The following is a 25,267-nucleotide window of genomic DNA, read 5'->3' as shown; positions in this document are numbered from 1 at the left end:
ACTATGCATGTTGTAATCCCTAGATTAATTAATTTAAAAAATAAACAGAATCACTTAGAAAATTGTAAAAAATTGCATAACTACCAAGTTAATGAGGAAAAGAAAATGAAAATAAAAACAATAAATTTTTTTTTAAAAAAGAAAGGAACAAAGAATAGTTGGATCAATAAAAAACAGTAAGATATAGACTCAAAAAGCAAGCATTGGATTGTTCTCAATGGTGAAAACCTGAAACCATTTCCAATAAGATCAGGAACAAGACAAGGTTGCCCACTCTCACCACTATTATTCAACATAGTTTAGGAAGTTTTAGCCACAGCAATCAGAGAAGAAAAAGAAATAAAAGGAATCCATATCGGAAAAGAAGAAGTAAAACTGTCACTATTTGCAGATGACATGATACTATACATAGAGAATCCTAAAGATGCTACCAGAGAACTACTAGAGCTAATCAATGAAGTTGGTAAAGTATCAGGATACAAAATTAATGCACAGAAATCTCTTGCATTCCTACACACTAATGATGAAAAATCTGAAAGAGAAATTAAGGAAATGATCTAGCTTAAGGAACTAAAAAGGGTTGTTTATAGATGTTGATTTCAATGTTATTTATAATAATGAAAATGGAAATAATCTAATTAGCCCAAAATATGTGAATAGGTAGGTAAATTATGCTGTATTTTCAAAATAAAATAATCTATTAAAAAAAAAAAAAAGCAAGCATTGGACTTCCCTGGTGGTGTAGTGGTTAAGAATCCGCCTGCCAATGCAGGGGACACGGGTTCGATCCTTGGTCCGGGAAGATCCCACGTGCCACGGAGCAACTAAGCCTGTGTGCCACAACTACTGAGCCTGTGCTCTAGAGCCCATAAGCCACAACTACTGAGCCCGTGTGCCACAACTACTGAAGCCCACAGGCCTAGAGCCCATACTCCACAAGAGAAGCCACCATGATGAAAAGCCCACGCCCCATGACGAAGAGTAGCCCCTGCAAGCCGCAACTAGAGAAAGCCTGCACACGGCAATGAAGACCCCCAAAAATAAATTAACTAATTTTAAAAAGGCAAGCATAGGGCTTCCCTGGTGGCGCAGTGGTTGAGAGTCCGCCTGCCAATGCAGGGGACGCGGGTTCGTGCCCCGGTCCGGGAGGATCCCACATGCCGCGGAGCGGCTGGGCCCGTGAGCCATGGCCGCTGAGCCTGCGCGTCCGGAGCCTGTGTTCTGCAACGGGAGAGGCCACGACAGTGAGAGGCCCACGTACCACAAAAAAAAAAAAAAGAAACTCTTGTCTGGGGCTTCCCTGGTGGCGCAGTGGTTGGAAGTCCGCCTGCCGATGCAGGGGACGTGGGTTCGTGCCCCGGTCTGGGAGGATCCCGCATGCTGCGGAGCGGCTGGGCCCGTGAGCCGTGGCCGCTGAGCCTGTGCGTCCGGAGCCTGTGCTCCGCAACGGGAGAGGCCACAGCAGTGAGAGGCCCACGTACCGCAAAAAAAAAAAAAAAAAAAAAAAAGGCAAGCATTTTTGAAATACGTAATAGCTAAACTTTTTAATTAAAAATTATCATTATTATTATTTTTTGGCCGCATTGCGTCTTTGTTGCTGCACGCAGGCTTTATCAATAGAGAGAAAACTTAAAAGGAAACCAAAAACAAATTCTGCAGCTGAAAAGTACAGTAACTGAAGTGAAAATTTCACTACAGGTATTCAAAGGCAGATTTGAGAAGGTAGAAGAATTAGCAAACTTGAAGACAAGACAGTGGAAATGAGAGTCTGAGGAACAGAAAGAAAAATGACTGAAGGAAAGTGAACAGAGCCTAAGGGACCTGAGATGCTATCAAGTGGACCAACATACACATTGTGGGAGTTCAAGGAGAAAAGAGGGAAAAGGGGGCAGAGACCATGTTTGAAGAATGGCTGGAAACTTCCCTAGTTTGATGAAAGACATGAATATAAGTATCCAAGATGCTCAAGGAATTCCAAGTAAGATAAACTCAGAGACCCACACCAAGACACATTATTACAAACTTTCAAAGGACAAAGAAAAAGAGAATATTAAGAGCAGCGAGAGAAGAGCAAATCATTACATACAAGGGATCCTCAATAAGATGATGGGATTTCTCATCAGTAAGTTTGGAAGCCAGAGGCAGTGGGCCAATGTTTTCAAAGTGCTAAAAGAAAGAAACTGTCAACCAAGAATCCTACATCCAGCAACTGTTCCTCAAAAGTGAGGGAGAAATTAAGACATTCTCAGATAGGAATTCCCTGCAGTCCAGTGGTTAGGACTCTGCACCTCCACTGCAGGGGGCACGGGTTCAATCCCTGGTCAGGGAGCTAATAAGATCCTGCATGCCACACAGTGCAGCGACATTCTCAGATAAACAAAAGCTAAGGGAGTTCATTACCACTACACCTGGCCCGGAAGAAATGTTCATGGGAGTCCTACAAGGTAAAATGAAAGAACAATAGACAGTAACTTGAAGCCACATGGAAAAATAAATACCTCAACAAAGGTAAATACACAGGTAATTGTAAATGCTGGTACTATTGTAACAATGATTTATATCTATACTTGTACCTTTTGCTTTCTATATGGCTTAATAAACTATACACTTAAAGAAATAAAACAAAGCAATTATTAGTCTAAAAGGAAAGAAACATTTTTAATAAATAAAAGAAACCTTAGACACCATCTCTCCAAAACCATTTTCAGATTTCAAAGTACAGGTCCAGACTAAAGAAGCAACACTCAAAGTCACATAGTTAAACAATAAAAACCTAGTTCAGCTTTTTTACTTCATAAGATCTTAAGTTTAGAATTACAGAAATGTCCTATATAATAAAATATAAAGTGCTCTGACAACAGAACTCTTCTGATGTTTTTGATAGTTTTGAAAACAAATATATCTATCACAACAATCTTTCCCCAAACCGTTTCACAAAGTTTGCAAACAAAATATTTTCTCAAAAAACTTCCTGACCAAAAATTAAGAAAATAACATTTTCTATTCAATCATTAATTATTTCTCCCTAGCTGAGCAGGCAAATGTTGCCAAGGCTGATTAACTTCATAACAAAATATGCATTAAAATATGAAACAATTTGAGAAATACCTGAAGTAGAAGCAGCCATCTTCCTTGTCATTATCCTTTATTTTATTACAACTAAATATTTCTGCCTAGAAGGAAAAGTAGGGAAGAAGGGGGAGAGGGAGAAATCACAAACATTAAACACAGTGTATTTACGATAAAAATTTCTTTTTCCTTTCACCAAGTGTGAACCCAGATCACATCTGGATTGATAAATACACACAAACACACCCCTACATGTATATATCTTTACCATGCATGTATGACACAAAAGCGAGATTAGTCACAATGGAAAGATATACCATTAATCATTAAAGGGCACAAAACAGATCTTAAAGGTGGTGACATAATTTTAAGGTAATAGCAGCTTGATGGGACTGATGGTATAAATTAAGGAAGCTAGTTTCCTAAACAGATGACTAAACTGAACCATAAATCCTCAAAGATGTCATTAAATCAGGACCCCTGATATGGCTTGGTTTAGTTTCCAATTTGAGATTTATTTTAGATTGGCACTGTCTGGTATGGTAGCCAATAACTACATGTGACTACTGAGCACTTGAAATGTGACTGGTCCAAACTGAGGTGTTGTAAGCATAAAATACAAACCAAATTTCAAAGATTTGGAAAGATACAAGAATGTAAAATATCATAATTAAATTTTAAAATATTGAGTTCATGGTGAAATGGTAACTTTTTGTATATTAGTTTAAAACTATATTAAACTTAATTTTACTTACTTCTTTTTATTTTTTAATGTGGCTACTAGCAGAATTCAGAATATGAGTATCACGTGTGGCTGGTATTATATTTCTATTGGACTGTATGGCTTTGGACTCTCAAACTGTTCTCTCCACTCTACCCCCTTCTTTAATTTACTCTGTAGTCTATCAATCACATCTCCTTCTCTCACTTTCTGTACTATCTCTCAGTGATATTTAGTTTTTTGCCTGTGCTACTGTTCTTTAGACTTAATTCTGAAACATACTCTGATGCATCTTTTAAAAATCCTAAGTGATGGAATGGGTTACTTTCTAGTTCTCCAGGATATACACACTGCATTTTTATATTAAGTTACATTTAATTTTATGTTAAATGTAAGAGCTACTTTTAATTTCTAAAATGCTTTCTATGACTCACATTTGCTGGTGGTCGGTTCCCACTGTTTGACAGTTTCCACATTTTCATGGAAATACGTGCTGGATTAATATTTTTAATGATACTGTCATCTTCAGAAATAACAGTAATCATAAAATCTGTAATGATGAACATTAAAAAATTATTTTCTTTCTAGTTCAATTAGTGGATTTGGCTAAATAACTGTATGTCTTAAAGCATACATCTTGTTTAAGTGTTAATAATAAAATTCTAATGAAGAAATAAAACTATTCTTTAATTAGTCTTCCCCAACAATTTGTCTACAGAACTTAATCATAACAGGTAACTCTCCAGTGCTAAATCTCCCACAGAAATCTAATAAATACATCTTTGCTATTAGTAATCCTTTGTCTTATTTTCACAGTCTGCCAAGCAAGACCAAGAAGGTTAGACTGTGTTATTTGTAGCACAAGGAACTATATTCAATATCCTGTGATACTACTGGGCATATACCCTGAGAAAACCATAATTCAAAAAGAGACAGGTACCACAATGTTCATTGCAGCAGTATTTACAATAGCCAGGACATGCAAGCAACCCAAGTGTCCATCAACAGATGAACGGATAAAGAAGATGTGGCACATATATACAATGGAATATTACTCAGCCATAAAAAGAAACGGAATTGAGTTATTTGTAGTGAGGTAGATGGACCTAGAGTCTGTCATACAGAGTGAAGTAAGTCAGAAAAACAAATACTATATGCTAACACATATGTATGAAATCTAAAAAAAAGAAAAAAAATGGTTCTGATGAACCTAGGGGCAGGACAGGCATAAAGACGCAGACACAGAGAATGAACTTGAGGACACGGGGAGGGGGAAGGGTAAGCTGGGATGAAGTGAGAGAGTAGCACTGACATATATACACTACCAAGTGTAAAACAGATAGCTAGTGGGAAGCAGCTGCATAGCACAGGGAGGTCAGCTCTGTGCTTTGTGACCACCTAGAGGGGTTGGATAGGGAGAGTGGGAGGGAGGCACAAGAGGGAGGGGATATGGGGATATATGTATACGTATAGCTGATTCACTTTGTTATACAGCAGAAACTAACACAACATTGTAAAGCAATTATACTCCAATAAAGACATTAAAAAAATACATCCTGTGATAAAGCATCATGGAAAAGAACATGAAAAAGAATGTATTTATATGTATAACTGAGTCACTCTGCTGTACAGCAGTAATTATCACAACATTGTAATTCAACTATACTTCAATAAAAATTTTTTTAAAAAAAAGGTTAGACTACAGATACTCAGCAATCTAGAACAGGCCAAACGGTTACAAATCTATATGCTTTATGTAGTCTGAGAATACAATGTTTACTTTCTTTTATGATTTTCAATAGCATACAGTAGCTAAACTATTATTACTTGTAATAGTCCCTTATATTTATCACCTGGAATATTCTCTTGTCACCTATTACAGTTTTTAATCACAGGAAATAGGTCTTATCTCCCCTAACAGATTTCAAAGGCTATAATTATTTAAAATTATTGTTAATATTTCAATCTAAATATTTCTGGTCTGCTTCTTTCACTGCTTGTAACTATGAACAGGAATTCATCCTCTCAAGAAAACCAAAGTCTTCAAGAAAATTACCTATACAAAGCAAATACAATTTCCTATTGACTTGGTTCCTGCCATATTACACTGAAATCATTTGCTTACTTGACTGTCTCCTACATTAGACTGAACTCATTGAAAACTGTCTTGTTCATTACTGGAATTAGGAGTCTAGCATAGTGGATGGACATAGCAGGTGTTCAGTAAATGTTTGTTGTTCTGAAATATCTTTAATCATAAATTATGATGTGATGCATTTCCATCCAAATTAAGTTGAACAGTCCTGGTTCTGTCTGGTTTAACAGTGCAACATATTTAGTAGAACACACCCCCACAGTTTTGCCATTTAGCAGTTCATACTTCTTTTGCAGAATCTCACAATTCAGCAAATGAACAAACACAAACTGGTTATCTTAAGCTATCAGTTTATATATGAACTTTTAGTTCATTCTTGACCACTAAAGGAATGTAGGATATAGGGGAGAGGGAAGACATAGCTAAGTCAAATGTACTTTCTTATTTGAAAAGCCACAACATGCTTGCTTTTTTATCATGCTGAACACCCAGGATAAATAATTTATTCCATTAATGTAAGAGGCAAATTAATACTACAAATTTATTTTAAAACTGTGAATTACTCACCAGTGAAAATACCCCCTGCTAAAAAGGAAGCATCTTTGTCATATTTAACATTGAGACGAATGGGTTTTTCAGGGTCTGGAAGAATCATTAACTTAATTATAGGTCCTTCTATGGTATTCTTGTTATAAATGGCTTTAACCTGCATAATATGTTCTCCTCTAAAAAGAAAAAAGGGGAAGGGGGGAAGGGGGTTCAAACTTCATTAGTTATAACTAAAAATTCTGAGACAATTTATACAAAGTTTAACTCATTTAGGAAACCTCTCTACTCCTGTTCCATTCCAACTCCTGACTATCACTAAATAGAAGGCTAGTTACTACTCTTAACTTAATCAAGTAATAACAAAAATCAATCTCTATAATACCAATAACTATCAAACTTTCAGTTCTTACCTAGGGGCATAAACACTGAACACTCCCAAATTAGCCCTGCCCCTTTCATCGGTTTTATGCTGTTGGTTTGAAGGAGTGAGCTAAAAACAAAACAAAACGGTTAATTAGAAAATTCTAGGAATCAAATTCTTTTCCTCTATTACTATTTAAAAAGCTACATTTGCACACAGTCTAAAATCTAAAATTGTCTAATTTGAACTAGTTGAAATGATATAATACGTAATCACATAATCCAAAGGATAATAATCACTCACACTCAATTAAACTAGAATTTTGTGTATTTCAATTATTAAGTTGCAGAATTCAATGTTCAGTTTCAATAACGCTGATATATCAAGTGAAGTTTGGTCACACAAACACTGAAGGTATATTCCAAAACTGGGGGGCTGTGAGAGTCGGCGCAGGAAAAATAAACATAAATACACGTACATAATTTCAAGTCAAGGCATAATACCATGTCCATCGTTAGTTACTTCATCTTTCTCTTAATATTTACTCAGATGTGCTTCTTAAATCTTTGTTGCAATACTACTTTTGCATTGATAACCAAGCTTTTACTTTTAAGTGCTTAAGAATCAGTGGCCACATTTCCTAATCATTGGTTAGAAGAGTCTTTCAGTCTTTTGCAGATGCTTCTCCAAAAAACTAAGATCATACTCTTATTACCAGTAGGAAATAATCACTATTTAACTCTCTTGGAAGCAAACATTAAGAACAAAAGTAAATGTGAAGACCGTAGAAGCAGGAAAATCAGACTCTCTCCTAAATTCTAATACCAAATTTCTGTTTATCGGAACCTGAAGATTAGGTGATTATGGTACATGCAGACAAAAAAAAAAAAACAAAAGCAATAGTTGGTGAGACAAAAGTGAGAAAGAGTAATTGAACTGCTAGAATAAAACCCTATATTTGTACCTGTCTCATTTACCCTCCAATCCATCTTCTCTCAACCTATCTCAAAGTCTTTCCTCCATCTGGGTCCTAAATCTTTGTCGCTAAGCCAGAGAAGTAAGTCTTCTATTTCAGGCTATATAGCAGCAATACTGTAGTCTTTTTTGACAGGCTAAGACCTCTGACCCTTTTCACTTTACTTTGAAAATAAGTTCATGCGGATCACAAGTCATTCTTGGCACTTTAATCTCCTGTATAGCTTTTATTTATTTATTTATTTTCGTTTATTGTCTTTTGGCCACGCACATGGCATGCAAGATTTTAGTTCACCAACAAGGGATTGAACCTGTGACCCCTGCAGTGGAAGCATGTAGTCCCAACCACTGGACTGCCAGGGAATTCTCTCCTGTATAGCTTTTAAGATAAACTTGTTGAGTCCTACAAAATCCCCACTGGGATTCTTAATGAACTAATAGATTAATTTCAAGTGAACTGTGTATTTATATAATACCAACTTTTTGCATCCACTAAAATTATAAAATTCATGGAGGGATATTCAAGCCTGGCTAAATATAACTCCAAGAACTCGCTTCTGTGTTGCCTGGCAACAACCTGGCTGGGACAAATGAATTCCCTTCAACCAACAGGAGAGACTTGTGAAAATATAACTTTGCAAGGGACTGGCAGCTTCTTCCCTCACCCCTTGCAGGAGGGCATAAACTTTGTGCCAGGCATCCAAAGTCCCCCCTACATCCTAGTTACCCCAATACTAATGTAAACACTTGGTACCTAATCTTGGACTCCCGGTATCCAAGCACTATGTGTGTGCCCAAACATTACGAGGCCATGTTCATGCTTGCCGAATTCCCTAGAACACAAGCCAGTATAGGTCTAACAGCTATGCCCAGGCCCTGGTAGCTCTCCAAAAGGTAGGTGGAGTACAGCTACTCGCATGACTCTTTTCCTTCACCCTTAGGGCTTGTAAGTTTCCCCAATAATACCTGTTTCATAACCCATACTGCAGGTCATTGTATCTGCCATCATTCACCTTTGTCAGCATTATCTATTCTTAATCTGAAATCCAAATATTATTAATATTGTGTAATAAACACTCAGACATAACTGCAGAATGTTGCTCCTTGTTACACTGTTTGCAAGATATAAACTATACTTCCTCAAACTATTAAAAATTTTAGGTTAACTTAAACTAAGCAATAATGAAGATTATATAAGACTATTTTTTTTTAAAAAAAAGAAATGTGACACCTAAAGACGTAATCCTGAGGATGAAAGCCAGAATTTTAAGTAAGTGAAAATGTTTAAGAATGTTTAAAACTTACCTTTAAATTGTTAGCTTTTATAAGGCTTATTTTAACCTGTGGCACAAGTGCTGGATTATCCCACTGATCACAAAGTTGAACAATGAGAGGATTCTGTAATTCTCTTCCGTTAATCACTGGAATGGACTAAAACAGATATAATAATTTTAAGAAGCACTAAAACATATATGCCAAACAATATGATTACTATTTAAGTGAAACAATCACTTAATGTATCTGTTTTATTCACAAATAGCTCCCTTCATCGATTAAAATAAACTTCTGAAAGTCAATTATGTTGTCACAAATGATCCTCTTCTTATAGAAATGATTGAAAATTTGATAAACGGGAAAATATCATTTGACATTACTGGCTTCTAGAGCCAGTCAAGAATTCTAAAAATTACATATTAGAAGGACTTCCTTGGAAACAGAAGCTTATCTTAGGTTCTCATCTTTAGCGCTGTCATCTACAGTTTAACTCCTCCATCAATTGTCAGCACTCTGCCAGTCTACACGAAGCAATAATGCACAGCTTTCCAGCTCTTGGTTAAACAGGACTAGTCACTGATAATCTACACTGTCTTGTTGGCTTAAGATGTTTCTTGCTTTTCCATTACTTCATGTAAGGCCTGTGTAGCTCTGCGAATTTGTGTGCCAACCTATTAATACTGGATATATCAAAGGAAAACACATTGTCAAGCAAGAAACCTGTGAAAGTCCAATCCTCTGTGTCAGATTTTAAAAGTTAAAAAAAAAAGAAGATAGGAAAGATATAACTAGCAAAAAATGAAAGCTGACTTATCATCTCTCTCCTACTAATAATGTTCCCTCCGCTTCCTCCACCCCTCACCTTACTTGAGGAAGTTGTTTACCAAATTACGTTAGGAGGTTGCTAAAAGTGGGAGAAAAATTAATAATGTGTTAGGGCTAGAACTTTTTTTTTTAAAGATACCCCTGAAGCTGGTTTAGTTTAAATGCTTGACTACCAAAAGATTTTCATGGATAGACTGTATTTTATCTGAAAAAGTTTATAAAAAGCTTGAATATATAAAAAGTGCTGATGTTTCCAAATGTAAACACTACAGGGTCTTTATTCCTAATTATGTAATTGTCTGTCCATCAAATAGTAACTACTTTTAAAGAATATCTTTCAGTAAATGACTTGTAGCAAAAGCTTTTAGTTGAACATTTTTCTGGGTAGTAGTGGGGAAAGCAAATATCCAAAATCAAATGTTCATGAATACAAATCTGTCCTTTGCCACTTTTTAATATTGTCGTGTAATGTAATATTTCAGAATTTGTTTCCTATTTATAAAGAATGATAATATATCATTATGTTGCTGAAGATTAAATGAGAGAATATATGTGTATATTTAATATATTTTTTCTATTTATCATGCTTAGGTGTTAAATCAGTTCCCCTTTTCTATTAAAGATCCTGTAGGGGCACGGTAGGTCAAAAATTAAATTAGGAAATTCTAGGAAAACCACATATTCAAATGACTACGTTTTCAAGCTTACCTACATATAATGTATCTCTTAACAGAATGAGAAATTTGTTTTAGGTTTTATTTTTAAAACTGTTGGATTTCAATGGTATCTGCAAATAAACCTTGTAATAAGTTTTTGAGTTAGCAAGCTGTCATTATTTTTTATATTCCCCTCCTACAAAATCATATAAAAACATGAACATGTAAAGATTTTTTCCACCTCAAATGTACACAATTATTCCATGATACAGTCAGTCAACAAATCCTTTACTGACATCATTAGGCACAAAGAATGTATTGATTTATGCAATATATGTGCTTCCAGATAAAAAATAAGTACACTCACTTTTCAGTGAAATCCTTCAGTCAACACATTACAAAAAAAATTGTTTTTAAAGCACATTCATACACTAGTTTATCTGTTTTTTTAAACTCACAAATCAAAAAAGGGCAATCTCAAACTAGGGTGCAGATATGTAAGCTTTTCTTACATGATCAGTTCCTTTACAGGATAATTTCATTTACTACCACGGTCATGTGAGATCATTTCCCATTAGAAAAAAATAAGCTTTCATACCAACAGATAAGGCCCTGCCACACCATAACTGAACACCAGAATGTGAACATTTTAAAATGAGAATTCTAAAAATTGATTGAAAACTGAAAGGTAACAGATTTGATAGACATTTGCAAAATTAGTATTGAAGTATTAGTGATTAGTATTTAATTCAAAAAGAGTCATGTCCCACAATGTTCATTCCAGCTCTATTTACAATAGCCAGGACATGGAAGCAACCTAAGTGTCCATCGACAGATGAATGGATAAAGAAGATGTGGCACATATATACAATGGAATATTACTCAGCCATAAAAGGAAACGAAACTGAGTTAGTTGTAGTGAGGTGGATGGACCTAGAGTCTGTCATACAGAATGAAGTAAGTCAGAAAGAGAAAAACAAATACCGTATGCTAATACATACATATGCAGTCTAAAAAAAAAAAAAAAGGTTCTGAAGAAGCTAGGGGCAGGACAGGAATAAAGAAGCAGACGTAGAGAGTGGACCTGAGGATGGGGAAGAGTAAGCTGGGATGAAGTGAGAGAGTGGCATGGACTTACACATATTACCAAATGTAAAACAGATAGCTAGTGGGAAGCAGCCACATAGCACAGGGAGATCAGCTCAGTGCTTTGTGACCATCTAAGGGGTGGGATAGGGAGGGTGGGAGGGAGACGGAAGAGGGAAGAGATACGGGGATGTATATATACATATAGCTGATTCACTTTGTTATAAAGCAGAAACTAACACACCATGGTAAAGCAATTATACTCCAATAAAGATGTTAAAAAAAAAGATTTAACTATTTGCATAGGAAGGCAAACTGAAGTTTTTATGGATATAATGAATGACTTGATACCTGGTATGCTTTTAAAAATTCCAGCAAAAACATTTTTTTAGTAAGTCAGTGAGAGAGAACAATGAAATAAAATTGGGCAAAAATCAGTAACTGTTGAAACTGGGCGTTCATTATACTTTACTTTTATGCATATTTTAAAATTTCTATTACAATAAAATACTTAGAATTTGAAGTATTACACTTTTTTAAACAAATGAGGGCACAGTGATGAATTAAATAATGAAGTATTAAAATTCATATTACTTTGTCCTTTTGTTATTGTTACTATTGCTACTGTTATTACTTCAACAACAAAATGTAACTATTCTGATCTACTGACATTTTGAAGCAGTAAGTCATGTGATATTAAATTCTGTCAATCAAGGCAGGAAGGTACTTACCTCCTTTAACTCTGGCCAGTCTACAAGGAGAAGTTTAGCTGGTGGCCCAGAAATTAGCTGCACTCGAATAAAGTCAGAAAACTCACGCCACGTAAAACAAAGATCCTTATTTCCAGGGGGACCTGGAATAAATTTGATGCCTCTCACACTTATACTTTGTGTATTTTCCTAATGAGGAAAAGCACATTGAAAAGAAACAGGGAGATAATGTTTAGTTTTCAGAAAAATGAAAGAAAATGTCGTCACCACCTATGTGCATACAGATGTGCTTCTGGTATAACAACAGCAAGTAACTTACACATATGCCAATACTGGAGTTCCTTGAATTTCATCTCCTTGAGAGGAGAAACTGAAATTCTTTTTTGTGAGGGAGAAATCTAAAAGGTTCAAGCTATGTCCTTTTTCCTGATATTTTCCTAATTTCCCTCTTATTTACACTTGCATTGTCTCCTTTTTGTTCCCCAAATAGCCATGCACGTGCTTGCCCAACACCCTTTGCACTCGCTCCTTCCCTGTGACTGCAACATTTTTTTTTACCTACATGGCTTTTCTTCAGGTTTTTGCGCACAGAATACCTTAACCAGAGGGGTTTTCTGTGACTACCCTATATGATGGTGCCCTATTCCCACAGCCCACTTTAATTTTCTTCCTGTCACTCATTTCCTACCTGTTATATGCTCTCCCATTACAAGGTAATCTCCGAGAAGGCAGGGGCTTTGACTTGTCACAACCCCATCGCTGGTACTTAGAATGCCTAACATCTGTTAATGGGAATCAATGACACTAGCCTATAATCTTTGCCAAGTGACTGAAGTAGATAAACTGATTCCATACTGGCATGAGCACTGTAGTATTCACATTTTAATAGTGACCCTTAATGATTTCATCATCTTAAATTTCCATTAAGTACAAATATATTCCAGAAGATTTTAAAAATCAGAGTTAAAATGTCATGTTTTATGATCTGAAACAACTGTTCGTAGAACATTTTCTGTAAAAAGACATTGCAAAACGATAAAAATTAATCTCCCCAAAAAGCCCACTGAGTGCAGGGGAGTTTTTTCATTATTTGGAAAACAAATTAAGCATTCATTAGTACAACACATTGAAAAGTTCAAAATACATGAAGTCTATAGAATCCCACATTTAATAGTGAAACACCAAATGCCCTTTTGAAGAGGTGATGTCTTAAGTAATCTTGAAAGTTATTCTGGTTTTACCTCATATCTTAAAAATAAAATTTGCATGCACATTAACAAATTGTAGATGAGTATAAATAGAATTAAACACAAAATTCTGAAAGGCACTCTCTAAGGTCTAATGTTGATATTATCAAGGGAATGTACTTCAGAAGAGCAGTACATTTTATGAAGATGTGGAAATGATTTTAAGAAACAATGGCAGGGCTTCCCTGGTAGCGCATTGGTTGAGAGTCCGCCTGCTGATGCAGGGGACACAGGTTCGTGCCCCGGTCCGAGAGGATCCCACATGCCGCGGAGCGGCTGGGCCCGTGAGCCATGGCTGCTAAGCCTCCGTGTCTGGAGCCTGTGCTCCGCAACGGGAGAGGCCACAGCAGTGAGAGGCCCACGTACCAAAAAAAAAAAAGAAATAATGGCATATTAAAACCAGTTTTTTAAAATTTTTTTTTATTTTTTTGCAGTACGCAAAAATAGTGCTTTTAAAAATAGTGCTTTTTAAAAACAACTTTGGTTTAAAAAAAAAGAAAACAGAGGCTCCCTTTTTTCTGTAGAAACTTGGGGTAGACTCCTATTGTTTTGAAAGTGAGTCAAGATAGTATACATCAGTTATAAAATGACAGCAGAAACAAAGAAAGTCAATTTGACTGGAGAATGAGCCATGGGAGGAGATAGGTGTGCTGCAGTGGAATACTATGGAGTACTTTAGGTCACCCTAAGGAGATGGAGTCTATAGTATAAAATGCTGATAGGTGGCATAAGATGGGAACTGAAAACTGACACTAGATTCGGTCAGGCGGCACAGGGCAGAAAAACAGTGACAGTGGCTTGCCTGGGAATGATGGTGAAGAATGTGAAAACAGAGAGTAGACACAACTCTTCCAAGGAGCTGTACTGTAAAAAGGAGGAGAGAAGGAGGGCCGTACAAGGAAGCTGTGAGCGTTTTTTCATTATAGCCTGTCTATATGCTGATGGGAATCTAACTGACAGGGAAAACAAGATGTAGGAAGATAGGTTACAATTTAGGAATAATTAGTGAAAGAGGATGGGAGCCTGTGCATAAGGCGACAGGAAGCAGAGATAGTTCATGTATAACAGCAGTTATTATCTGACTTCATCTACACAGAGGGCGAAGCTAGACAAGAGAAGAACCTGAAAGTCAAAGATGAAACCTTATCTTTTACAGTAAACAAAACACCATTAAAAGTTCCTCAGCAGTGCTAAGATATAGTGAAAGTGGTGTTCTGAAAACTAGAAAATAATAGCCCAGCAGATTAGTGGAAACAGAAATTCTAGGTGGGAGGGGCAACAAGGAGGCTATTATGATCATTCTGTCGGGTAAAAGGTATAATGGAGGCTCCAAAAGGAAGAAGAGTTTTGAAAACCATTAAATGCCCTAAATGGATTCAACTTTACTTGGGCCTTAGAATTCCTTCTTTTTGACCTACTCGAGCCTGGTAGGTTCCTTGAAGGCTCAACTCCAACATCTTTTCTCAAAAACTGCCTTTAATCTCTCCAAGAAGAATACATTGTGTTTCCTTGCTTGTTTTAAACTGAAATAATTCCACCAGGGTTCTTATTTTTCAAGCTAATCTCAATTAACTGCACAGCTGCAAACTTTCACCACTAGTTTTCTCCCAGGCATTCTATTTAATGCAGGGACTGAGCACCAAGAAATTTTACTCAAATAGCTACATGAAAAACTATCTTCATATACATATCAAAATATTTAAGGATGAAATGATATGATGTATGGAATTTGCTTCAAAGTGATGGATAAGGGGGAAGTGATGAATGTTGAAGCTGACTGATGGGATCATGGGAATTAATTATACTATTTATTCTATTTTTGCATATGTTCAAAATTTTTCATTATAAAACTTATTTTAATGCCTTTTATATTTTTTCACTGTAAACACTGAAATCAAGTCTCTCTTATTTTTGTTTTTCCCAAACATTTTGTTATATATAAACTGAATGGAATAAGCCAACTGTTATGGAAAACAGCCATACCTGAAAAGTAGTTTTCAAATGTGAGCTATCAAGTCCAATCCCAGCAATTCCCAAGGAAGATAGAGAACTTGGTGAAAATGCTTGAATCTGATTTCCATACTGATCTGTAACTATTATAACTATAAAAAGGGGAGGAAGTTTAATTTTAAAGTATCAATAAAATATACAAATATCTATAATAAACACTTATACACTTAATTAAAATTATACTTAGAAACTCATTCTAACTTTGTTCTTGTGTATTTTTGTGGTAAAAAGTAATTATAATCACTTCTTTTATAATCACTATAAAAATAATAAGAATATACATAAGTACACTTATATTATTTACATATTTAACATGATGCTGATGTTAATCATATTTACATATTTAACATGATGCTGATGTTAATCAAGTTTTTTACCATGAACATTTGAAGGAAATAATTTAGTATTATGTAATATTCTAGATATAAGAAAAATACAGGATACATATGAACCCACTAATATATTTACTTTTCACTCTTAATATTAACTATTATCATTTCTAACAAAAGTCAACATTCTTTTCAACAAACTATTTTTGCCAAACTGATTTCACAGTTAGGTCAGCATAGGCAAAGACAGGGAAAATGCTTCAATCTTTCCAACAATGGAATTTAAACCATAAACCGTATATAAATCCCAAGTTTTCCTTTCAGATTATGTATGCCAAAACATGAACGTAAGGACATATTATAGAAGTGTTTTAAAGAAAGAAAGCAGGCCATACTAACCTATTTCTCCTTGAAGCTCTTGGCCCATCTGTACAGTTTTTCCTCCTTTTAATTCACATTTTAGATGTTTAGGTTCATCAGGAAGTGGTCTGCAATTGATTAACAAGTTAAAGGCCTTACTTGCACCATTAATTGTAGAAAAAAATTAGTTTAAATATGCTAAAGAGTAACAAATACAACACTAATTTTCTAAAACTTAAAGTAACACCCCTCTAAATACCTCCATTTATATAACGTAACTATTAACCCAAAAGGAAAGAGAGAAAAGATAGCTTGCAAAGAGAGTAGAGAATACTGAAAAAAAAAAAAAATACACATGTGTTAGATCACAGTTAGCTATGCTGGATTAAAAGGAATTTATGCCATGAGAGCACTGAGAAAGAAAACAGATGGGTCTGTAAGAATGACTCATCAAGAGATCTGTCTCTGGCTGAAGAGTTGTACATCTTATGATTTTATCTCAAACGTGGAGCTATTCTAAGTGTTGGAATAGTATGGAAATGTGTAGAGGAATTAAAGTGAAAAAGGTTTGGCTTCCCTGGTGGTGCAGTGGTTGAGACTCCGCCTGCCGATGCAGGGGACACGGGTTTGTGCCCCGGTCCGGGAAGATCCCACATGCCGTGGAGCGGCTGGGCCCGTGAGCCATGGCCGCTGAGCCTGTGCGTCCAGAGCCTGTGCTCCACAACGGGAGAGGCCCCAGCAGAAAGGGGCCCACGTACCGCAAAAAAAAAAAAAAAAAAAAAAAAGTGAAAAAGGTTATTAAAAAAGAGGCAGCCGAGGAACTGACAGGCCAGGGTGAAGGACAGGTTTTCAATATAGCTACTTAAATCTCCCCCTTTTCTATCAGGTGGACTCAGCTTTGAAAATCATCACTAACCAATGAAAGCATTCTTCCTTCTGAACAACACACTGACTGATCACACTGTATCTTTTGGACTTTTCATGTCTGTCATTCTCCATGAGTTTTCACTGTTGCTTGTCCTAGAAGGGCTTTCCTTTATCAAAAGTTCTAGTTCTGACAGATACTAGAGGGTCAATTAAGCAGAAGCTTGTAACGATTTTAAGAATTAATCACTATCTTCAGTGAAGCTTTATTCCAAAGACAACCTATTTCCAAAAAATTGTGAAAATTTCTATATTAAAAAACAACTTTGGGGCTTCCCTGGTGGCGCAGTGGTTGAGAGTCTGCCTGCCGATACAGGGGACACGGGTTCGTGCCCCAGTCCGGGAAGGTCCCACATGCAGCGGAGTGGCTGGGCCCGTGAGCCATGGCCACTGAGCCTGCGCGTCCGGAGCTTGTGCTCCTCGATGGGAAAGGCCACAACAGTGAGAGGCCCACGTACCGCAAAAAAAACAAAAAAAAACGACTTTGGCATGTGTGCTTTGGAGAAAAGCACTTTTGTCGCCATATGCTGAATTTTGAAATACCTCAAAATATAATATGCCCACAAACCTTACTGTAAATGCACTTTCCAAAGACACATGATCATCTTGGAACGAAACCTGGCAATAGCGCATATCTTTTACAGATGTTGGTACTTGTACATCAGGAAGCAGACCCTGTAGTAAGTGCTCTTTGTTAATCTCAGGAGTCCAGTTAACCTAGAAGAAAAATTATATATTTAATAACAATATAAAGCTTAATCTAATGCCTTCCAACTGCCACTTATCTTACCAAAGACTCTTAAAATTATAACCCATCCTCCCCACCTCTAAGGAAAAAGCCCCTGATGACCAGAAATGATGGTCGTTCATATATTACTATAATAAAAAAGTATCTTCCTCATTGTCTTTCCTGATAATGTTGCCACCATATCTTTCAATGCAATAAAATAAATATTCCTAAGTCATTTCTTTAGCTTTTGTCACAAGATTATCACTGTGGTCATTATAGTTTTAAAAAAATCATGTCAATCAAATCATGTGATCAATTCTGAGAATTAACAGTCACTCTGTTTTTTTGAAAAGAATCTTATTAATACAGGTTTTAAATGAGATCTAAGTGGACCTGATTCAGCAAGGTGAGAAAAAAAGTTAAATCCACTAATGTACTTAGCAGCCTGGTCACATCTTGATCTTAATCCACTCTGGAATGTTTTCAGCTCTAATTTTAACTTTATATCTCTTAAATTCCATATTTTGTTACCTGATCCATTTTTTAAGTTGATTACCCTACACTATCCTTTTAAACTTCCAATCCTTTCTATTTAAGAATTTTTACCTCAACTTTATGCTTTTAGCCTTCTATAGTTGTGATTCTTAAATCATTGATATTCTAATATTTTAATCCTAGTTTATGTTGTTCTTTCTTAGTTACCTTTTTTTTTAAAAAAATAAATTTGTTTATTTTTGGCTGCGTTGGGTCTTCATTGCTGCGCGCGGGCTTTCTCTAGTTGCGGCTAGTGGGGGCTACTCTTCGTTGTGGTGCACAGGCTTCTCATTATGGTGGCTTCTCTTGCTATGGAGCACGGGCACTAGGCGCGCGGGCTTCAGTAGTTGTCACTCGCGGGCTCTAGTGCGCAGGCTCAGCAGTTGTGGCACACAGGCTTAGCTGCTCCGCGGCATATGGGATCTTCTAGGACCAAGGCTCGAACCCATGTCCCCTGCATTGGCAGGTGGATTCTTAATGACTGCGCCACCAGGGGAGTCCTCTTAGTTACCTTTTTAAACCGTATTTTTATTCTTTATCATACCTTTTTTTCCTTTTTTTTAAATAATGGAAGCAGCAAGCAGGAGTTACACAAAAAGGCTTTCTTCTCTCACCCTAGTTGTGCTCTCTTTTCAATGAATTCCTACGTCAGTTTGGGTTGACTTTCCTCAATACTGGAGAATTCGCTAAAGACTACAAAACCACTTTAAGCATATACATTTAATAAAAGTATTTAATATCCTTTATTATCAATAAAGGTGCATGTTTTAAAATGTTTGGAACCCAAGAAATATATAACTACTAGAATTGAGGCAAAATGTGTCAAAAGCTGGCCATGAGCTTAGAGAATGGCAAAAAGAAGGTTATATACAAAAAAAGGCTCTGAAGTCAATGTTTCTCCTTACCCTTAACATGAAAGTAAACTGTGGAAACATTATGAGAAAGCAAGGAATCAGTTCAGAAGCTAGGTTGCTGGTACCACTTTTAAACTACTTGCCTTCAAATCTGCTGACAGAGATAAAAATGGCTTGCCTCCCTTCCAAGCAGGATAAGGATTATTTATCTCGAAATCCTCCCTTCCCTCATTATGGAGAGGAAAATAAACTGGCTGGAGCAAGGGTTATTCCAAGTAAGATTTAAAAAATGTCAGCCGAATCCTGGTAAACAATTCTTTTAAAATATCAGATCCTATATTTGGAGACTCAGGATGGCTACAGAATACAGCAGTGCAAAAGAGTGGAATTCCCTGGTGGTCCAGTGGTTAGGACTCCACACTTTCACTGCCGAGGGCCTAGGTTCGATCCCTGGTCGAGGAACTAAGATCCCACGAGACACACGGCATGGCCAAAAATAAATAAATAAATAAATAAAATAAATTAATTAAAAAAAAAACTCTAACCATTTTGATTTGGTTCTCTGTTAAGTGAGCTGTTAAAGTTTCAACATATAGATTTACCCTATCAAGGAACAAATGATACATTTAGATGGCAGGTCTATGAGGACCATCTGAAGCTACTGAGAACTGACAAAAGCATTGTCTAAGGATCACACTTTCAGAGATTGCTATACCAATTTCAAATGGCCAAATCAGGAGTCTGTAGTTAACAATACTGTTTTGCCATTTTCCTTTAACAGACTTTTTATTTAGTGCCTTCAGAATAGCTACAAAAACACTGATTTGGTTGGGGACTTCCCTGGTGGCACAGTAGTTAAGAATCTACCTGCCAATGCAGGTGACACAGGTTCGATCCCTGGTACAGGAAGATGCCACATGACACAGAGCAACTAAGCCCGTGCACCACAACTACTGAGCCTGCGCTCTAGAGCCTGCAAGCCATGACTACTGAAGCCTGTGCTCTGCAACAAAGACAAGCCACCACAATGAGAAGCCCGTGCACCGCAACAAAGAGTCCCTGCTCACCGCAACCAGAGAAAGCCTGTGTGCAGCAGCGAAGACCCAACACGGCCATAAATAAATAAAATTTACAAAACAGACAAACACTGCTTTGGTCAAGTGGTGATCTTGATTCTGAGTATAGAAATACAGTTCATCAGGACTGGAATTTTGTTTAGGTGTCAAAATCATTTTTCTAAGCATGAATTTGTCACACATGAATCATTCAACATTTCAATCTAGTGCATGAAAAAGTATCTTATTTAGCCCGGGATTTTATATAACAGTACTATTTTTCTTTGATAAGCTTCTTCTTAGAGGATAGCCTACAAAACTTGTACAGAGTCTTCCAAGCAAGAAAATGAACAGAATTCTTGCAAATAAACAATCTGTTTGAGATACTTACTTTAATTTTCTCTGCTAAAGCTGATGTTATATGGATTTCTCTTTCTCCTTCATCATACATTTGAAAAATAAGGTTATGCATAGTATCTCCTGCTATCCAATTAACCTCATCCTGATGTTTGATCTGGATTGCCTTTTGTCCTTCTACACTGAATATCTGTAATCTTGCAACATGGCTACTGGGAAGCAACTTAATAGTCTTCTCCACAGGTGCCACATCTTTACAACTCTAGGAAGAGAGGAAAACACAAATATATACTGAATGACATCTGTAATGAAAACACAGTTTTTGGCTTTAATGGTGAATCTTCCATATTGCTTAAGAATTTATTTCCAATATTATGGGAGATCATCTTATATACTGTTAACATTCATAGATTTTCTCATTAAGAGGATACTACAGTATTAATAATTCCATATTTTATACCATGAAGTTATAAATAATGACAGGGGCCACATTCTTAAAACCAAAAACTAGCATATCTGGACTTAAAAGAACTTCCTTCCCCTTTATTTGTAAACTTACTTAAAAGTGTTGCAAACCTGTGAAATTTTAATCATGACACAGATTTGGTGACCAGCATTTATTAATAAAAATAAAGGTGTAATAAATTAAGAATTTTCTATAAATTAAAGATAAATATTGCAATAAAATGTCATTTAATGAGCTTCTAGAGCTTTTTCAATTCATTTTACATTGGGGTGAGTGGACAGAGTTGCTTGTAGCTAGATGAGGACTCTAGATGCCCCTAAAGGTTGAGCTGGCGTATTTATAATTTGTTATGGGCATATCAGTGTTCCAAAGATCAGTAACGATGAGCTTGTGTGCTACATAAATTGATTTTAGGCACACAAAATTAAAACACTACATAATTATTTCAGAATGTAGGTGTAGTGCATTCCACAGGATACAAAAAATTCACATAAGTCTAAGCTTAAAATACCTCTACAATCCTATTTCACTCATGTCTCCTTCCTCATCCAGTTGCAGTCATTTTACTGAAGCCCATTCACATGAACAATGACATATTCAAAATTCCTACCTCACAGAGTATCAGGCAAATAATCCATCCCCTATTATAAGCACATCTTATTTGCCTGGCTCAAACTTAAGAGTCACTGCTTTTGGATAATATGTTCTAACTGCAGGTTACAAGATATACCTTGGTCTTTGTCTTAACTGACCAGGACTCTTGGTGTTCTGCCTGTTGCTGCTCTGTAGTATTTACATAATTATATGTAAATGCTCTCTTGCTCTCAAGCCCAGATTTCTCCCTAACTCCAAGTCTTTTTCCTGAATCTCCTCATCTTTTGCAAGATATGGTATGCTCAAAAATATGTTGCCCACATTATTGAAAAAAGGAAATGCATAACAAATATTTGAAGATTATCAAATATAACCAGCTTCAAAAGAAAAGAATTAGAATAAAGTCAAATCATTTCATTCTAATGTAAAAAAATAAAAGCTTTTACCCTTTTGAGGCTCAAGATATGTTAGCTGATATATACTTAGTAGGAAAAACATTGGTTAATCAACTGATCAAGTAATTTATCATCTACTAACCATATCAATTATGAAGAAATCACATTTAGGTATTTTACTTGTATAAGTATTTGTTATCCCATTTAGCAGTCTTAGGAAACCAAATGCTTATATCAACTGCCTGTCCTTCTCTAGGCTGGCTTCACCTTCAGCCATGATGTATATCCAATAACCAGTATCCTACTGGCACGTTAACACAGCAATCTCTTTATAGGAAAACACTACTGAAAAACCATGTATTTACTTTGTTAATTATACACACATATTAAATGTTCATATATCCTTCCTTCAGTGGTGGTTCCATAGGGACATTTACCAAACTTTCTAACAAACAAGTGTAAACTGTAAGAAATAAGAGAATAAAATAAAACTGATAATTGTCACATTTTAATATAGGAAAAAAAAATTTTAGGAACATGTAATCAATAATAGCTATAGATATTATAAAAGGTTTGATCAAGAAAATTACTAATATTTGATACAAAATGTTATTTACTATACCATTTCATTTTTGCCTTTTCTTCCCTCTGGCCAGAAGAATCACAAATATCTCATTTTAAAAAGTCAAACAACTTTACATAAAATATTATAAAGCTGTTAAAGAATATTTGTATGAAGACTCAATATAATACCAATGAATAACAGTAACAACTTACAGGTATTTCAATTTTTGCTTTAAGCGTCTGGTCTTTTTTGATATTCTGAACTTGAATTGCTGGTCCTGACAAAATACTGGTTCCAGAACTACTGCAATCCACAACATAGAGTGGAAGGTTTGGAGCACCTGAAAACTATTGGAAGCATACAAAATAATTTAAGACCTCAATCAAATGTAACTTATTATTCAATAACTGTTATTTAAATTTTCAAACAATTTAGTACAGCTACTATTTCCGGCTATAAATTAGAAAACTATAAATATAATTCACTAATATACTAGACAATTTCTGAATGAAAAGAGTAAGTTTCTATAATTCTAGGTAAAATTTGTTGATTTTGGAAGAAAAACCAACTTCCTAAACGATTATTCTTTCTTTTTTAACACCACCTATTTGGGTTTTCCTTTCCTTTTTGTGCTCTTTTACTCATATTCATTTATCCATCCATCCCCAATCCTAAAGGATATTTCCACCATCCTACTCATAAATTAAATACTTCACCTGAAATGAGGAGGATGGACTAAGGAAGGAGAGGGGAGGAATCTGTGGTCCAATACTTGGCACAGCTGGCATCATTACTGGCTTAGGGATGCTGAAAACTATTGACAATGAGATAGCCCAAAAATTTCTCCATGGAATAATCATTACACAATCTAGATATAATATAAGGCTTACTATGAAGGAGCCAAAAGATATAGTGATTTAGTGATTTCCATTTAGTACCACGGGACTCAAAATCTACATATTCTTATCTTATAACAGCTTACCTTACAATGAACAATCAATTTTGGTTGTGCTGTTATATTGTCTGATTCATCCAAAACTTCTACCTGAAATGGGAAAGCTGTTCCATTTTCTATAACTAAAATTTCAGAATCAGGTTTCACTTTCAATCGATGAGGGGGACCTACCAGAAAATTATATAATAAAATAGAGATTCAAGTTTCTAAAACTGAAATGTTAAAACAGCAAAAGAAACAGCTTTTAACATTTCAAGTTTTAATATCTTTTAAATAATGCCAAGAGAGAAAAAAGAAATATCCATGTTTAATCATTTCTATCCCCCAAATGCATATATTCTATACATCACGAGAGTGGTCTCAATTATATTAAAATGTTTGATGTCTAGACTTAGTTTTATGTAACAAGCTAAGACATGGTGATAACTCATGTTAGAAATCACCCAAACGTGAAATACTAAAAAGATTCTGGAAAAAAGTATTCAAGAATAAAAATAAAAGTTTATTAAACTACTTTTTTATTTACTACTTTTAACTTTACACAATGAGACTGATTTCTCAGGCACACTACATACCTGTCTCAGGTAATTTTGTTCAAAGGATCAGTTCATATAATGACATAACCAGATAACTTACTTGTTAAGACTGCCCACAACACTTTGATATCCTAAGCAAGCTGCACCACAAGTTTCCTCTAAACTAATAAAAGAGGGTTTATATTTCTGCAGCAAGATGACCTGATGTGCCCTATAAACACTGATATTTTAAAATACAATTTATGCTAAATAATGGGAACACAAGTTTACAAAGAACAGTTATATCAAAGAACAGTGTTTTTACCATATGCCAACTCTGTTCTCAGAATCCTTACAATGATCTTGATCAAGAAGGTAATATTATTATCCCCATTTTATGGATGAGGAAACTGGGACCCAGAGAGATTAAGTATTCTGTCCAGGTCACATGGCTACTAAATGGCAGACTCAGGTTAGATCCTAATTTTGTAATTTGAAACCTCTTGACCATTATCACTACACAGTCCCACTTGCTACTTTACCACGTTTACTTGCAAATTCTAAAAAAATATTAGAACTATCTGGTTAATAAGAATTTCCTTTGAGTAGATTTGAGTAATCCATACGTTTTAGCTAACCTCTTAAAATAAAAGCGTTGTAAGTAAGTATTAACACATAACAGTTTTTTCTTATACATCTACCAATGGGCCAATCTTTACTTCTAAATCAATTCATGCCTCAGGGAAAGCTCAAACTACACGAATTTGTGAAAGGAAATAGCTATTTTGTTTCTTTTCATTAAAACCAGTAAAAAAGGTCATATATGGACAAAGATATGATCTCAGTATTATTAATATTAGAGCTAAAACTTTCATAACAAGTCCTGTTCTAGGTGTTGTACAGCATATGCACTTCTCACTCCGCACAGTACTGTGTTAATGAGAACTCATGCATATTGGAAGCGTATCCTCCACTGAGTTACCACCGAAACCATGCAAAGTAAGGGCTGCCCATATTAACTCATTTAATCCTCACAAAAACCCTGTGAATTATGT

General features: G+C 35.7%; 1 protein-coding gene across 1 annotated transcript in view; it reads right to left on the bottom strand.

Moving 5' to 3' along the window:
• The window catches only part of SMCHD1 (structural maintenance of chromosomes flexible hinge domain containing 1), a 128,846-nt gene that overhangs the window by 40,627 nt on the left and 62,952 nt on the right, over positions 1-25,267 (bottom strand). Inside the window, exons 23-34 of the mRNA XM_067699586.1 lie at positions 23,725-23,864; positions 22,955-23,089; positions 20,757-20,984; positions 17,761-17,909; positions 16,308-16,396; positions 15,553-15,671; positions 12,344-12,511; positions 9,076-9,201; positions 6,845-6,924; positions 6,453-6,610; positions 4,225-4,340; positions 3,109-3,173 (exon numbers count right to left, since the gene is read on the bottom strand). Of these exons, the coding sequence (XP_067555687.1) occupies positions 3,109-3,173; positions 4,225-4,340; positions 6,453-6,610; positions 6,845-6,924; positions 9,076-9,201; positions 12,344-12,511; positions 15,553-15,671; positions 16,308-16,396; positions 17,761-17,909; positions 20,757-20,984; positions 22,955-23,089; positions 23,725-23,864 (1,573 nt within the window). The remainder of the gene's footprint in view (positions 1-3,108; positions 3,174-4,224; positions 4,341-6,452; positions 6,611-6,844; positions 6,925-9,075; positions 9,202-12,343; positions 12,512-15,552; positions 15,672-16,307; positions 16,397-17,760; positions 17,910-20,756; positions 20,985-22,954; positions 23,090-23,724; positions 23,865-25,267) is intronic.

Source organism: Pseudorca crassidens, chromosome 12 (genome assembly GCF_039906515.1).
Source record: "Pseudorca crassidens isolate mPseCra1 chromosome 12, mPseCra1.hap1, whole genome shotgun sequence".
Classification (NCBI taxonomy): Eukaryota; Metazoa; Chordata; class Mammalia; order Artiodactyla; family Delphinidae; genus Pseudorca; species Pseudorca crassidens.
This window is presented reverse-complemented; position numbering and strand designations above follow the sequence as displayed.